This window comes from Musca domestica, unplaced genomic scaffold, assembly GCF_030504385.1.
Source record: "Musca domestica strain aabys unplaced genomic scaffold, Musca_domestica.polishedcontigs.V.1.1 4, whole genome shotgun sequence".
Lineage (NCBI taxonomy): Eukaryota > Metazoa > Arthropoda > Insecta > Diptera > Muscidae > Musca > Musca domestica.
The window spans coordinates 10,873,316-10,888,855 of record NW_026712328.1 but is presented as its reverse complement, the minus strand read 5'-3'; the positions used below and the strand labels follow the sequence as shown (position 1 = coordinate 10,888,855).

The following is a 15,540-nucleotide window of genomic DNA, read 5'->3' as shown; positions in this document are numbered from 1 at the left end:
AGTAGACTGATACAGATGGTAAATATTCACTATAGGCAAGCGAGAAGCCTGAATGCATTAGGAACAGTCCTGAAATACATCACTGGGACACCTGATCATGATGACTTCGACAAACTGACCCACACAGTTGACCAACTAATCAACTCGCAGGAGTGACAGTTTACTATCAACACCGAAGTGCAGAAGAAGTTAATAGCTTCACCACCACAGTAAACAAAATGTTAAAGTCAGAAAAACAAAGCGAAGTTGATACAGGAAATCTTTATGATATCCTCCTAACGAGAAATAGGGCGATAATAACAGAATAAAATAATTTAGTAACTTCCATTACATTCGCAAAAATTGGAGTTTTGAACCCTATCCTTTAAGATATCAATGAAATCAATTTCACAATAAAAAAACAGCACTTCACAAACCCTTCCGTAGCCGATATTATGGCTGTATCTAAAATTAAGATTTTGCAATACAATAATGTAATATATTTTCTGATAAGATATCCTATCCCTAAACATAAATGTAAGAAAATTATTATATTACCAGTAGCAAAAGGTCACTTCATGCTGCACTTGCAAGAATCCACCCTAGCTGCATGTCACAATTACACCTCAGCAATAAGAAACTGCAGCGATGCGATACCAACATTTTCTCTGTCATCATCACACACATCATGCGCTCTGGAACTAATGGCACGTAACACCGCTAACTGCAGCACAACATTCAACAACCTCCCACCAATTACAGTGATAGGCGATGGTTTGATGGTCATAAATGATCAACTGACGGTTGTAGAAGAAAGCAACGAACCCCCTGTTACAGTCAATGGTACTTACCTAGTTGTCTTCAATGATATCGTTAGAATTAATAATACGATGTACCACAACGAAAATTCAACGACAACCGGATATTCCATGGGTTTCTGTGACTAACATAACGCAACACACCGACATACTAAGCATGTCCTATCTACATCATGTCAACAAACAAAATCTCATCAAACAAAATCTCATCAAATATCCATCACCTACAACATGCGGTCTATCAATGTCATATCTCAAGTTTATCGACCACTGGAATTATATTACTTATACGACTGGTTGCTTACTCACTCCGACGCAGGGCCTCCAAAAAGAAAAAAATTCTTATAAATAAATCTGTGGAGGTTGCAATAAAAAACGCTAACGCTGGGACCGTGGACGGCCCTAACTTAGAAGGGGAGGAGTTATTGTGAAGTAACACGCTTATGTCGTTGTTCCCACAGCTTTGACGTTTGTCAAGTAACTGATCGCTATACGCGTCTGAGTAACCAAATGCGGTGCTGCAATGTCAGCAAAGCGGTGGCAGAGCTATGGCAGTTGAGCTTAGATTAAGAAAAATTAAATATTATTAAGTTAGTAAGAAGTATCAACACGTATATTAAAATTGTAATAAGTGTAATAAAGAATAATAATACAATTGCATAATTTACATTAAAAATTATATATACTAATATTTAAAAAAACAAGTTCAAAAATTAAAAACCGGTAAAGAAAGTCTTAAAGTCGGGCGGGCCGACTTTATTATACCCTATACCACTTTGCTAATTTAGTAGAGCTCCGCATAACAATTAAACGTTTTAATGGGAGAATTCAACATACACTCTATAATTATAATTATATATAATTATAATTATGATTATAATTTAAAGTTCAAAGGACTAAATATGCCGAAGCATTTGTATCTTTTAAATTCAGACTTGTATTGCCCATTTGGTGCACAATTAATTTGAAATCGGATAAAGATATATATATATGAGCTATATCCAAATCGGAACCGATTTCAATAAAATTGTTTAAAGATATTTCTGAGCAGTATCTATATATATAAAAGAAAGTTTTGTTAGTTACTACGCTTATAACTTAAGAACCGCTGGACTGATTTTAACGATTCATACAAATTCGGAATTGTCTTCTCTCCGAAAAGGATAATATCCAAAAAATCGCGTAAAAATGTGATATATTAACATTTTCATTTTGACTTTTGTGGTGGCGAAACGGAATAGATGATATCGATATAATTTAACGCGATCACACCAAAGTTAAAAGATAATTACTTTTTCAAAATCGCTAAAAAATCACGAAAAAGAGATCTTATTGCAAAACTTCTCAAATCGAGAAAAAAATCTAAAAAAAAAAAAAATCAATGGAATCGAATTTTAAAATAATAGTACATTCTATTGACAAACTTTGTAAGGATCTTTAAATATTTGCTATAAAAATCAGCGAACAAGTTGAAGATTTTTTCAATTTGTTATTCTTCTTTTGTCAATTTCTTTCAATTTGTATTATCATATTGAATTAGGTGGATTTTTTGTGAACGAAATAAAGAATAATTTTTCACTATATACAATTTTTCACCAAAAAAAATGAAATAAGTGTGAAATAGGATGTTAACTGACATTTACCCTTCAACTCCAGGGCCTACATCGTGGTTCAGCTGGAAGATGCAAAAAAAATTAAACAACCAAAAATGACCGAAAAAGTCTAATGATGCTCATGTCAAAGCATGGACCTACTTCTTTCATGTGACAATAATCCGTCCAATTAGAGCTCAAAATGCAAAATTCTTTGGGAGTACAATCAGTAAAATACAAAATTTAAAGGGTGCAAAATAGTAGAGTGAAGGGGACTTTTAGTAAGAAAAGAATTTCCATCCTTCCAGAAATTCTTCCCAATCATTCAAGATACCTTAAATCGCTTTTGCATGTCTTGATATCGATCAAAACTCACGGATAAGGGTACAACCCGATTTCATATTTATATAACCATCTATGATTGAAGCTATTTTTGGGGTTTTGGCCTTTTTTAATTTTTTTTTTTTTTTTTGGCCCTTATTTGGCATTTTTGTTTCTAAGGGGGTAGAGAACCTCTTCGCATAAAATTTAACATTTTTAGAGTAGGGAGCCATCATACAGATAATTGGAATTTATTTAAGTAAAGCCCCCACATTGGAGTATCCCCAAGTCCACTTTCACATCTAATGTGTGGTCAGAAAAGAAAATTTTGTATTCTATTGAATTTGTAACCCCCAATAGAATATTGGTTGGGCCCTCATATGAATGTATCCCTGATTCCAGCTATGACTGTGGTCTTGGCCACGTTTTTCGACTGATTTGGTCATTATTTGCATCTTGGCTTTTCTATTTCGAGGGTCTTGACCACATTTTCCAATCGATTCTGCTGTATTTAGGCTACTTCGTGAGTAGAGAACCATCTTACAGAAAAAATGTCAACATACGTAAATATTTTGATACAGATTTTACCGATTTCCGGATGACAACACGGGCATTGTTTAATCGTCATTGAATTTTACTATGAACAAGAACATAGACTTTTTGGGGACGCTAATGCGCAATTTGAGGTGCTATGGTAATGGGTGTAAAAGCGTAATTAACTTTGACTATTCAGAAATTATTTTGCCCTCCTTCCATAGGTATTTATTTATATTTAGTCGGATCAATATTTATATTAACCTTTAACTTGTGAGGTGACATATTTTATTACGTGGTGGTAAATTTTACCCCTCTAAATTTTAAAGAAAAAAATTTTGTTAAAACTTTTATTTGATAATAATTTGTTTTTTAAAACAAATATATTATCAAATTTTGAATTACAATAAGGAAAAAAAAACATTTTTTTTTAATTTAAACAAAATTTTTATTCATTGTAATAGAAGAGAGAATTTCAAGAAAATTTGAAGGGAGGGTAAAATTTACCACCACCTCGGGAGTTAAAGGTAAAAATTTGTTCACCTTTATGAACTAGATTTGTGAAAAATTATGCTATATAAAATTTGCATTACAGACTAAAACTACGGGCCGGCAACGCGGACCGGGCCAGCTAGTTTGATATATTTCCCTGAATATCGTTGTTACGGAGTGCATATTACGGCTGTGGGTAACAAATATAACAAATCGGAGCTATAGCTATATCTGAACCGATCTTCACCAAATTTGACATACTAGCTTCTAGACTCAATTCGGTCGTACCAAATTCCTTCCCATTTGGGCAAATATTAGACGTTTGGTGCACAATAAAACGTAAATCGGTCGAAGTTTTATATGGGACTATATCCAAATCTGAACCGATCTAACCGATAAAATTTGGCATACTTATTTTCAAGCCTAATTTGGTTGTATGTGCAAAATTTCATACTATTCGGGCTGATATTACACGTTTGGTGCACAATAAAAAGCAAATCGGACGAAGATATATATGGGAGCTATATCTAAATTTTGACCGATTATCTCCAATGAAAATTTTCATCTGGATAGGGCAATAAATGCGAACTGTACTTTGTTTACAAAAATACATGGACAGACGGACGGACGGATATGCATAAATCGACTCAGAACTATGGGTCTATCTCGTTTCCTTTTGCCTGTTACAAACAAATGCACAAAAACATAATACCCTCACCACCTTGTGGTGTAGGGTATAAAAATATATTGTAATACTTGAATGAACTAGTTTTTACTGTTAGCTTAAAACCATTACAAGGGCGTTGTGGGTCAATGCTTCTTAATAAAATTATTTCCCAATCTCAACCGATTTCAATATAATTTGACTACATTTATTTTTGGTCCAAATTCCGTCACACCTTCCATATTTAATTGAAATTGGGGCGTCAAATACATGAAATCGGCCGATAATATATACATATATAGCAGCTATATCCAAATATTAACCGATTTTATGTTCATTTGTCAAATTTATTATTGTAACCAAATTCCGCCACCCATTCTGAATTTCATTGAAATCGGTCATATATGTCGTTTTTGGTGCATACATACATGAAATCGGCCGAAATATATATATATATATATATGGCAGCTATACCAAAACCTCAACCGATTTAAATATAATTTGACATTTTTTTGGTGCTAAATTTTGTCACTCATGCCGAATTTCATTGACGGGGGACATACGTATAGTGTTTGGTGCAGCTATATCCAAATCTGAACCGACTTGAATATAATTTGACAAATTTATTATTCTTCCAAGCCGAATTCGTTCGTATGTGCAAAAATACATTTAATTCGGACTTATATTAACCAGTTGGTGCACAATAAATTTGAAATCGAGTAAAGATATATATGTGAAGAACATCCAAATCTGTACCGATCTTGTTAAAATTTGACAAAGGAATTTCTGAGAAGTATTTGATATATTTCCACTAATATCGTTGTTACGAAGTACATATTGCGGTTGTGAAGGACTAACGTGACAAATATGTATTGGAGTTATAGCTGTATCTATACTGATTTGGATTAAATTCCATACTTATTTCTCGGCTCAACATGGTCACATACTCAAAATTCCATCATATTGGGATTAATATTACACATTTGGTGAACAATAAAAGGCAAATCAGACGAAGGTACATATGGGAGCTATATCTAAGTTTTGACCGAGTATATCCAATTTCAATAGGGTTCATCAAAGCCAAATTAACGATTTGTGCAAAATTTCATTTCGATCGGGCAATAAATGTAACCGGAGGCACGTACATGCATAAATCGACTCAGAATATGATTCTATGCAGATCATCGAAAGGAACTATTGGTCTATCTCGCTTCCTTCTCTATGTTAAAAACAAGTGCACAAAGACATAATACCCTTGCCCGATGTTTGTTTAATTCAATCACAGTATTGACAAAACACAATTGGTATGACAATTTTATATAAATTTTAACTTTAGAACTAATTGCTTGGTTTTAAATGTTTGTCGCATTAACTCGTTCAAGTTGAATGATACCGAGCCTAGGCTTTCAAATTCTTTTATAAATTGTCGGCAAGCTTCTTGCAGAATGCCACTCACTAATTCATTTAGATTGCTGGTCCCAATTACTAAAAATTTTTGTTTTTTCGTTATAGAAATATGGGAACGCACATCGTCGGTATTGTTTTCCATAAGCCTTATATTCTGATTTTGAGTGTAATTCTTATGATTTGAATTTTTATAAGCTCCACCATACTATGGAGGGTATACTAATTTTTTCATTCCGTTTGTAACTCCTCGAAATACTCATGTCAGACCCAACAAAGTATATATATTCTTGATCAGCGTAAAATTTTAAGACGATTTAGCCATGTCCGTCTATCTGTCTGTCTGTCTGTTGTAATCACGCTATCTTTCGAAAAAATTGAGATAGAAGGCTAAAATTTTGCACACACGTATATTTTGCCAGTAGGCAGGTTAAGTTCGTAAATGGGCTATGTAGGTCCAATTTGTCATCTAGCCCCCATTTATCGTTACCTCCCGATATTCGGTATTTTGATGATTTTAGCGACATTATTCACCGGAATTGTTTCAAATTTGGGATTTGAATGTAATGGAGTCCCGGTAAATAATGTCGCTAAAATCATCAAAAAAAAGTTCATAATGGATACTTCAGCCCATGCCAGAAAATTGTCTGTGCAGGTATTTTGATGATTTTAGCTACATTATAAACAGATTTTTCTTCAAGTTTCGCATTTAAATATTGTAATAACTTATGACAAAAGTTGCCTATGCAGGCCCACGTCGTCGTATAAGCATTCGGTATTTTTAAGATTTTAACAGAATTTTCAACGGATTTTATTATTATTATTTTTTTTTTTTTTTTGGAAATTGCCAAATTTGTACCAAATGGTGGAGTGGAAAGTTCGGCCCGGCGAAATTTCAGCTTATTAACTTGTTAAGAATAATAATGGAGGCGTGTCTGTTCGAAGAAAAAGTTTTAGTTTCATAAAAAGTTATTTCTTTAATATGATACATATCCACATTACTGACACACTTTTAAAATTATTACACAATTTTAGAAAGAAAACTGTAAAAATCACAAATATGCCAAATCTCATGGAACACCTATCATAACACCGACTATATATCTTTAATATAAAGCATACCTCTTCAACCAGGTTACATATTTATTTGAACCTTCATCTTGCAGTTGTTTGTTTCTCTCGCTCGTCTCATTAAACTCGGGATTAGCTGCAGCGCCTATACGTTTTATTGCCCATGCTTTCGATGCTTTTTTATACATAGCCGAAGAAATTTGATTGACCAAGTATTCTGATAACATGTAGTTTTTCATCATCTGTCTTTTATTTTAAAAATAAGTAATTTTGTATGAAAGAATCAATCGACACATCTTTATTTAGTACTCACCTGTGAAATTTCATAGTTTTTACAGCTAAATCAAGATCAGAACTACTAAGACATTCCGTTCCAAGTGAGATGTTTTTTTTATCATATCCATTATTATTTGAATATAAAAATGGATCTGATATTTTAATGTTGTTGCTTAAGATACTGTTGACGTCCAATGTGAGAACGTTTAAGTCGCTGCTTTGAATTTTGGCCTGCAATAGTGGAGCCAGCAAATTCACGACTGTGAACACCAAACCGATTTGATCATTAAAACCTGTTTTTGTTGCAAGCATTTTGGTTGCGGAATTAAATACAATATTAACGTTGTTCGTGCGTACTGGCGAAAAACATTTGTATGCATTCCTCAGTGGTCCAACTCTTTTTAAAGAAACGTATGTGTCACGGTTAATGAACAAAGACAATTTATGCTCTACTTATGAAATGATTTCATTGCACTAAGAGTATTCGGAGCAAATCCATTAATAAACTAGTAAAGAAAGTCCTAAAGTCGGGCGGGGCCGATTTTATGATACCCTACACCACTTTGCTAATTTAGTTGAGCTCCACTTAATATTTAAAAGTTTTTATGGGAGAATTCAATTATACACGCTATGATTATAATTATAATTTAAAATTCAAAGGACTAAATATGCCGAAGCATTTGTATCTTTTAAATTCGGACTTGTATTGCCCATTTGGTGCGAAATTAATTTGAAATCGGATAAAAATATATATGGGAACTATATCCAAATCTGAACCGATCTCGATAAAATTTGGCAAAGATATTTCTGAGCTGTATTTGATATATTTCCCTGAATATCGTTGTTACGGAGTGCATATTACGGCTGTGGGTAACAAATACAATAAATCGGATGAACAATATATATGGGAGCTATAACTATATCTGAACCGATCTTCACCAAATTTGACATACTAGCTTCTAGACTCAATTCGGTCAGTGTGCCAAATTCCATACCATTTGGACAAATATTAGACGTTTGGTGCACAATAAAAGGTAAATTGGACGAAGTTATATATGTGAGCTATATCCAAATCTGAACCGATCCCGATAAAATTTAGCAAATGTATTTATGAGCTGCATTTGATATATTTCCCCAAATATTGTTGTTGCAGAGTGCATATTATGGCGGCGGTGGACAAAAATAACAAATCGGATGCACAATATATATGGGAGCTATAGCTATATCTGAACCGATTTCGATCAAATTTGGCATACATATTTTCAGACCTAATTTGGGTGAATAGGCTGATATTACACGTTTGGTGCACAATACAAGGCAAATCGGACGAAGATATATATGGGAGCTATATCTAAATTTTGACCGATTATTTCCAATTTCAATAGGCTTCGTCCTTGAGCCAAACAAATGATCTGTGCAAAATTTCATCTGGATCGGGCAATAAATGCGACCTGTACTTTGTTTACAAAAATACATGGACAGACGGACGGACTGGCATGCATAAATCGACTCAGAATGTGATTCTATGCAGATCATCAAAAGGAACTATGGGTCTATCTCGTTTCCTTCTGCCTGTTACAAACAAATGCACAAAGACATAATACCCTGACCACCTTGTGGTGTAGGGTATAAATATAACATTTGATGAACATGTTAGTTTGTAACTAGGTGACAGTTTAAGCAATGTCATGTGTGAAAGTAATAGTCGTTAAAGTCAATCCAAATATTAAAAATAATTAATGGCAACGTCAACATTTTAGTTTATGGCTCAAATCAATAAATGTTTATAGATAGAAACGATGTTGTATCGTATTTTCGTATTTATTGTTTACTTACAACTAATTTAATCGATGTTGTGGAGCAGATAGTATCTTTGGATGTAACCTTTTAAGATTAATACCTTTTACCAGTTATCGTTACTCTACCATATACATTTCTAAGGAGAATGTTGCCCTTTTACCACCAAATAATTGAATGGGATCTATGGAAACTATCAAAATCAAAACTATCAAAAATTCTTACGTTAAACTCTCTCTCGCCAAAATGCCTAATTATTTGATTTCTGGCATACCTTGTTGTTGTAGCAGTAGTACCTGCATGTGTTTGCGTTCTGATAATCTGGTTACAGCTCCAATTAAAGAGGTGCAGCGTATTGTGCGGGCCTGTATCACAAGCCGGGCAGGCGTCACGCACATCTTCATCAATTCGTGCCCAATACGAATTGAGACGACTACACCATCTTGAACGTAATTAGTCCAAAATTACCCTGGTTTGTCTAGGCAGCTGTCGTTGTTCAGCTGCAATGGGAGGTGGACTCCGAGGACGGCATTCATTTTATAGTTGCTAATAGCATCGACGACTGCATCGGTATGAATGTCACTCAGACCTGCCTTGATTTAGAGGTTCTCTCTTGTAGCGCTGGACCTCCCCCTCTAGATCATGTATGTCCTTCCTGACACGCCTGGGTGGGGGAGATTTTGGTTGGGATGACTCTCACGGTAACACCCAAGCAGGTACTGCAATGAAAGCATATGATTATGCTGACGTAAGAGAAGGACTTTCGCCTCCTCATGTAGATGGTCCACTGGTGTCATGAGAAGGCACCCTGTCGCAGTTCTCAGGACAGCGTTCGGCAGGTCTGGATATGCTTCCACTGCGTAGCACTAGTATTCGCAGACCACACTGGAGCCGCATAGCTGACCACAGACCGACCTATCGCGTTATAAGAGGTCAACAAGGTTTCTTTGTCCGCACCCCAAGAGCTGCCGGCTAGCGCCTTGAGAACCTTGTTCCTACTTTTCATCTTGTTGCAGATAGCTGTGGCTTGCGCGGACGACTTGAACATGCTGTCGAACGTGACCCCAAGAATCTTGGGATAGTTCGTGGTCGGTATTAGATTCCCCTCGACCTGACCATTCAGCTGTGTTCTCATCTCCGCAGACCATGTCGTAAAGAGTGAGGCCGTTGATTTCGTGGCGGATATTTTCATATTCCTCACGTGGAAGTATGCGGTAAGTTCCGCGAGATAGGGGTTCAGCCTTTCGCATATGTTATCGACCACTGGACCCGACGCCATGATCGTACAATCATCCGCATACGTTAAGATCTCAATGCCGTCTGGAGGGCGAGGAATTCCGGAAAGGTAAAGGTTAAACAGTTCCGGAGATATCACCCCACCTTGGGGAACTCCCTGTTTCACTCTACGGGTTTTGGACTTCTTGTTCCGGAATTCCACGTACGACCACACATATAGTTGATTATCCAACGTTTTAAACTTGGCCAGAGGGTAGTACTCTGCACGTCCTCAAACAGTATGACATTATTGACCGTATCAAATGCCTTTGATGGTTCAAGGGCTACCAACACTGTTCTGTCACACGGCCTGTTCTGGTTCAGTCCTCGACTGATATGTTTGGAAATGGTGTGTAATGCTGTCGTGGTAATATGTTGTGGACGAAATCTGTGCTGGTGGTTGGCAACTGTATAGCTTCCTCTAATGCTGGGAAGGAGTAAAGCTTCAAGAGTCTTAGCTACTGGCGACAAAAGCGAAATCGGCCTTTACGATTCGCCTTTACAGGCATCCTTGCCTGGCTTCGGTTAAAATACAGCTCTTCGGATCAGTCACCGTTACGCCTTTAAAAGTGACTGAGGTCCTATCATCCTTTTTCCCGGGGTTCGAGAGGGACTTAACCGTTACCCACAGCTTACTCATATCGATTCCAATGTCGCAACACTTCAGATGGTCAAGCCACTTTTTCCTCTTATGCTCCTGTACCAACCGGTTGACTTCCACTGACAAATCACTGATTCTAGGATCAGTAGGGTTGGTACGACGGAGCTCATCACGCTCGTTTGCTATTTCCCGTTAATTTTGGTCTTATCTCGAGAATTCGACCTGCAGGTATATAGCGAGCTGCTGCAGCTTTGATGATGTTTCGGATAATCCTTTCTGCTACCCGAACATCAGAAGGGTGGGGCAGTTCTCTGAAGCGGCGGTTGGTGAATTTTATGAACTCTGGCCAGTGAGCTTTCCCATGGTTAAGGAAAGTGCGGCGTTCAGAGATTATGAAATCGGGCGACCAGCTTATGGAGACGATTATCGGGAGATGGTATGAGCCAAGAGAAATGACGGGTTGCCAAGTCACGTCATTTATCAGACCGGGTGAGACTATGGTTAAGTCTGGTGAACTGTAACACTCTCCTCTTATTCGGGTGGGGGCATCCTCGTTAACCGTGCAGAATGTGGAGCAGTCAATCGGCTCTGCCAACGCTTATCCACTCTGGTCATTACCTAGGACGGAATGCCACAACTCATGGTGGGCATTAAAATCCCCTAGGTTATTGCCTACCAACAATGGGCTAATATCAAGCAAATAACGCCGTTCACAGCTATTAATCGGCGGGATCTACACATTAAGCACCTCTACCTCGGCAGTTCCAAGCGAGATAGGTCTGTACTGAACAGAATGGTGTAACAGGAACGCTAGCCCCCCACCTCCACTTCTGGTGCGATTCTTCCATAGTACGTTGTAACTATAACAACGTTGTAGGCTGCAATTTTCATTCAGCTTGGTTTCCTTCACCGCTGCGATTTTAATATTCCTCCGACTCATAAATTCCACTATCTCATCTATTTTGCCTCGGAGTCCGTTGCAATTGAATTGCAAGAATGATGCACAATCCGAAGTTGGAACAGCAACATGTGGTGTTAGGTGCGGCGGTCTTGGTTGCTGTTCTGGAGACTGCGGTGGAGTGCCATACTCCGACGACGTCTCTGATGAGGACGACAAAGAAGTGGACTCGCTGGAAATTACGTTACTGCAGCAGTCGCAACATAATCCCTTTCGTAGTCTCGCAAACGCCTTAGTCCGGAACAGTTCTTAAAGTGCACCCATTCTCTACATCCATTACATTGCACCGAAACAGATCTGTGGTGGATGACGTTCTGACAAACCGAGCAGAACCAAGGTCCGTGTTTTTCTTCAATCCCGGCACGGACCAATAAAATCCTACTTTTATACTCCGGTTCGGCCCGGCTTCGGGAGATACCGTTATATGGGAGATATACGAAGACGTGAACCTCCACATACAATTTTTCGTCATAGGTTGTGGTACCCATTACAAACTTTAGATACGAAATTTGAAACAATTCCGGTGAAAATGTCGCAAAAATCAAGAAAATACCGTATATCTGAGGGTATTGTTACATGGTTGCTGTAATAAAACGTGGACCTATGTTGACAATTCTTTTTCAAGGGGGTAAAGTACTCAGAAGGAACTCTTTTGTCGATTGACAAATTTGGCTACAATTATCAAAATATCGAATATCAGAAGGAACCGATATAAAGGGGATATATGATATCGTGGAACCATATAGACAATTCTTTTCCAGGGGGTAGAGTACTCACAAGGAACTCTTTTTGTGGATTTTAAACAATTCTATTGAAAAATGCGGCTAAAATGTAGGTGGTACCCTCATATGGGCGCTATACGATATTGTGGACTAATATAGACCATCTTCGTACTTGACCTGCCTGCAGACAAAAGACAGATCTGTGCAAAATATTACCTTCCTATCTTAATTCTACTTAATATACTCTTCATACTATGTGTGGTAGAAGGTATAAAAATATTAATCGTTGTTATATGAAACTAGCTCATATATTTTAAAACATAATAATTCGCAGATCTGGCTTATATAGGTGGCAAAAATTTAATTATATAATATTTTTTTATTATATAATGACTAATGACTTAAAAAACCCTAAATGATATAGCAAATCTATTAAAATATATAATCATTATGGTGTTCCTCCTTTAAATCTCTCTCATTGTCTTTAATTTTATCATCAGTCAAAATTAAGGGTGAGTCAAGTAACCTCACCACTGATTTTTAAAGAGACAATTATTTTTTTAGTTAAGATTTCTCAGGAACGCAAGAGAAACTTATTTAAAAAGAACAAAGAAAGCAAAAACAAGCAAAACAAATAACTAGATCGAAGTACATTCAAAAATCAGTTGATTTTTCTCAGGATTTTGTAAATAAAACAAAAAGGCAAAAAATACGGCACGTGTTATTTTGCTGATTACGAAAGATGGCATTCTATACTAAAATACAAAATTAAAATTTTAGGACCTTCTCAATATTATTTTTTTAAACTCCATATACTATTCGGAAAAGGCGAAAATATGGTCATATTTTTAATTAGTAATTTTGAAATATATGACGTATGATCTTCGGTACTGAAGTAGAATTTTGCATTCTATAATAGTTTAAAAACTTACATACAAAGGCATTGTTTGTCATAAGCCATTACAATATTCAAATTCGAAATTTGAAATAAAACGGTGAATAATGTAGCTAAAATCATCAAATAATCGTACATAGGGAGGTAACGTTATATCGGAGCTGTGCGAAAACCTGGGCCAGCATAGACAATTTTCTATCACAGGCTGTAACATCCGTTACGAACTTCAAATACGACATCTCAAACACATTCGGTGGGATTTGTACCTAAACTTGTCAAAATACCGAATATAGGGAGGTACTGATATATGGGGACTATACGAAGACCTGGACCTGCATAGACAGTTTTCTGTCACAAACTTCAAATAACAAATTTGAAACCATTCCGGTGAATAATGTCGCTAAAATCATCAAAATACCGAATATCGGAAGGTACCGTTATATGGGGGCTATACGAAGACGTGGTCCTACATAGCCCATTTACGAACTTAACCTGCCCATTGGAAAAATAAACATGTGTGCAAAATTTTAGCCTTCTATCTCAATTCATTCGAAAGATAACGTGATTACAACAGACAGACGGACATGGCTAAATCGACTTAGAATTTTACGCTGATCAAGAATATATATACTTTTTTGGGTCTGACATGACTATTTCGAGGAGTTTTCAAACGAAATGACAAAGTTAATATACCCTCCATAGAATGGTAGAGGGTATAAAAAATATAAAATATAATATCAGTGATTATACTCAAACGTGGAGCAGCATGACCCATATTTTGTACAAACGATTCTACTTTCGTGATTTTTATCTACTAACCGAATACTATCCACTTAGAATTTCCCTAGATTGGCTGTTGCACGATGTAATTACTCGGTATTGCGCTCAGCCCCCCGTTTACCGGTACCAACGATTTAAGTATCTTAAAGGTTTCGGAAGAATTTACAGAGGATCCTGGGGTTGGAAAGATAGATGCCAATTCTAGTCCGGAAAGATCATCATTTAACATCGTATCGTAACACCATTCAACATCGTAATTTTCTCCATCTTACATTCTGATTTCAAAACAAACCAAAAAATAAAAAATGTACACTATAAAAAATGTGCAAAATAAAGCATGTCACATTGAAAAAAATTAATTAAAAAATATGTCCCAAAAACATTTTTTATCCACATTGTTATTGACTTACTCTACGATGTTATACTTTTCTGTCATAATACCATTTATCTATATAGGTCCTAGCTTTACTATATTCCCCATACCTCCCCACTTTGGGTATTTTCATTGTAAACTTTATAAACTAGCAATATATAACAATAGAAAATATATATAATGATACAAACTTCATAGAAAGGACAGGGCATGATCTCTCTAATGAATTTTCGACGTCGGCAGGAGTAAAACAAGGTTGTTTACTGTCCCCATTGCTGTTTGCGTTATACTTAGACGACATACAGGAATTCATTGGCGACGAAATTGAGATTGATGACCCAAATATAAGAATACTGCTTAATGCAGATGATATAGTAATATGAGTATCGAAGAAGAGTATTATGATATAAGAAGAAGTCAAAATCAATGATATTCAGAAAAGGTGAAAAAATGGCGAAATAAAAAATGGCTTTACAAAACTGAACCAATAACAATTACCTCGGAATTTACATATATTGGGATATTATCGACACAAAAATTATCTTCCAACAAGTAAAAAAGCAGTAGTGAATACCCTCCACCATTTGGAAAGAATAAGAAAATTAAAAAAAAAAACATCCATTAAAATGTTTTAAATACTTAATATCGGAAGGTGCCGATATTTGGGGGATATGCGATATCGTGGACCTATATAGACAATAATCGGAAGGTGTCGTTATATGGGGGCCATACGATATCGTGGACCAATACAGACAGTTCTCTTTCAGGGGATAAAGTACTCACAAAGAATTCCTTGTGTAGAATTCCGTTAAAAATGTGGCTAAAGTCATCAAAATACCGAATATCGGGAGTACCATTATATGAGGGCTGTATGATCTCGTGGACCTATATAGATAATTGTCTTTTAAGGGATAAAGTACTCACAAGGAACTCCTCGGATAATTCCATTGAAAAATGTGGCTAAATCATGAAAATACCGAATATCGGG

The 15,540-nt window shown here is 36.3% G+C and overlaps 1 protein-coding gene and 1 long non-coding RNA gene across 2 annotated transcripts in view; one reads left to right on the top strand and one right to left on the bottom strand.

The window, feature by feature from the left end:
• Positions 1–7,578, bottom strand: part of LOC131804147 (uncharacterized) — a 164,076-nt gene extending 156,498 nt beyond the window's left edge. Inside the window, exons 1-2 of the mRNA XM_059126562.1 lie at positions 7,189–7,578; positions 6,927–7,121 (exon numbers count right to left, since the gene is read on the bottom strand). Coding sequence (XP_058982545.1) covers positions 6,927–7,121; positions 7,189–7,463 — 470 coding nt within the window. The 5' untranslated portion in view covers positions 7,464–7,578. The remainder of the gene's footprint in view (positions 1–6,926; positions 7,122–7,188) is intronic.
• The window catches only part of LOC131804149 (uncharacterized), a 90,153-nt gene that overhangs the window by 62,537 nt on the left and 12,076 nt on the right, over positions 1–15,540 (top strand). The window lies entirely within an intron of this gene.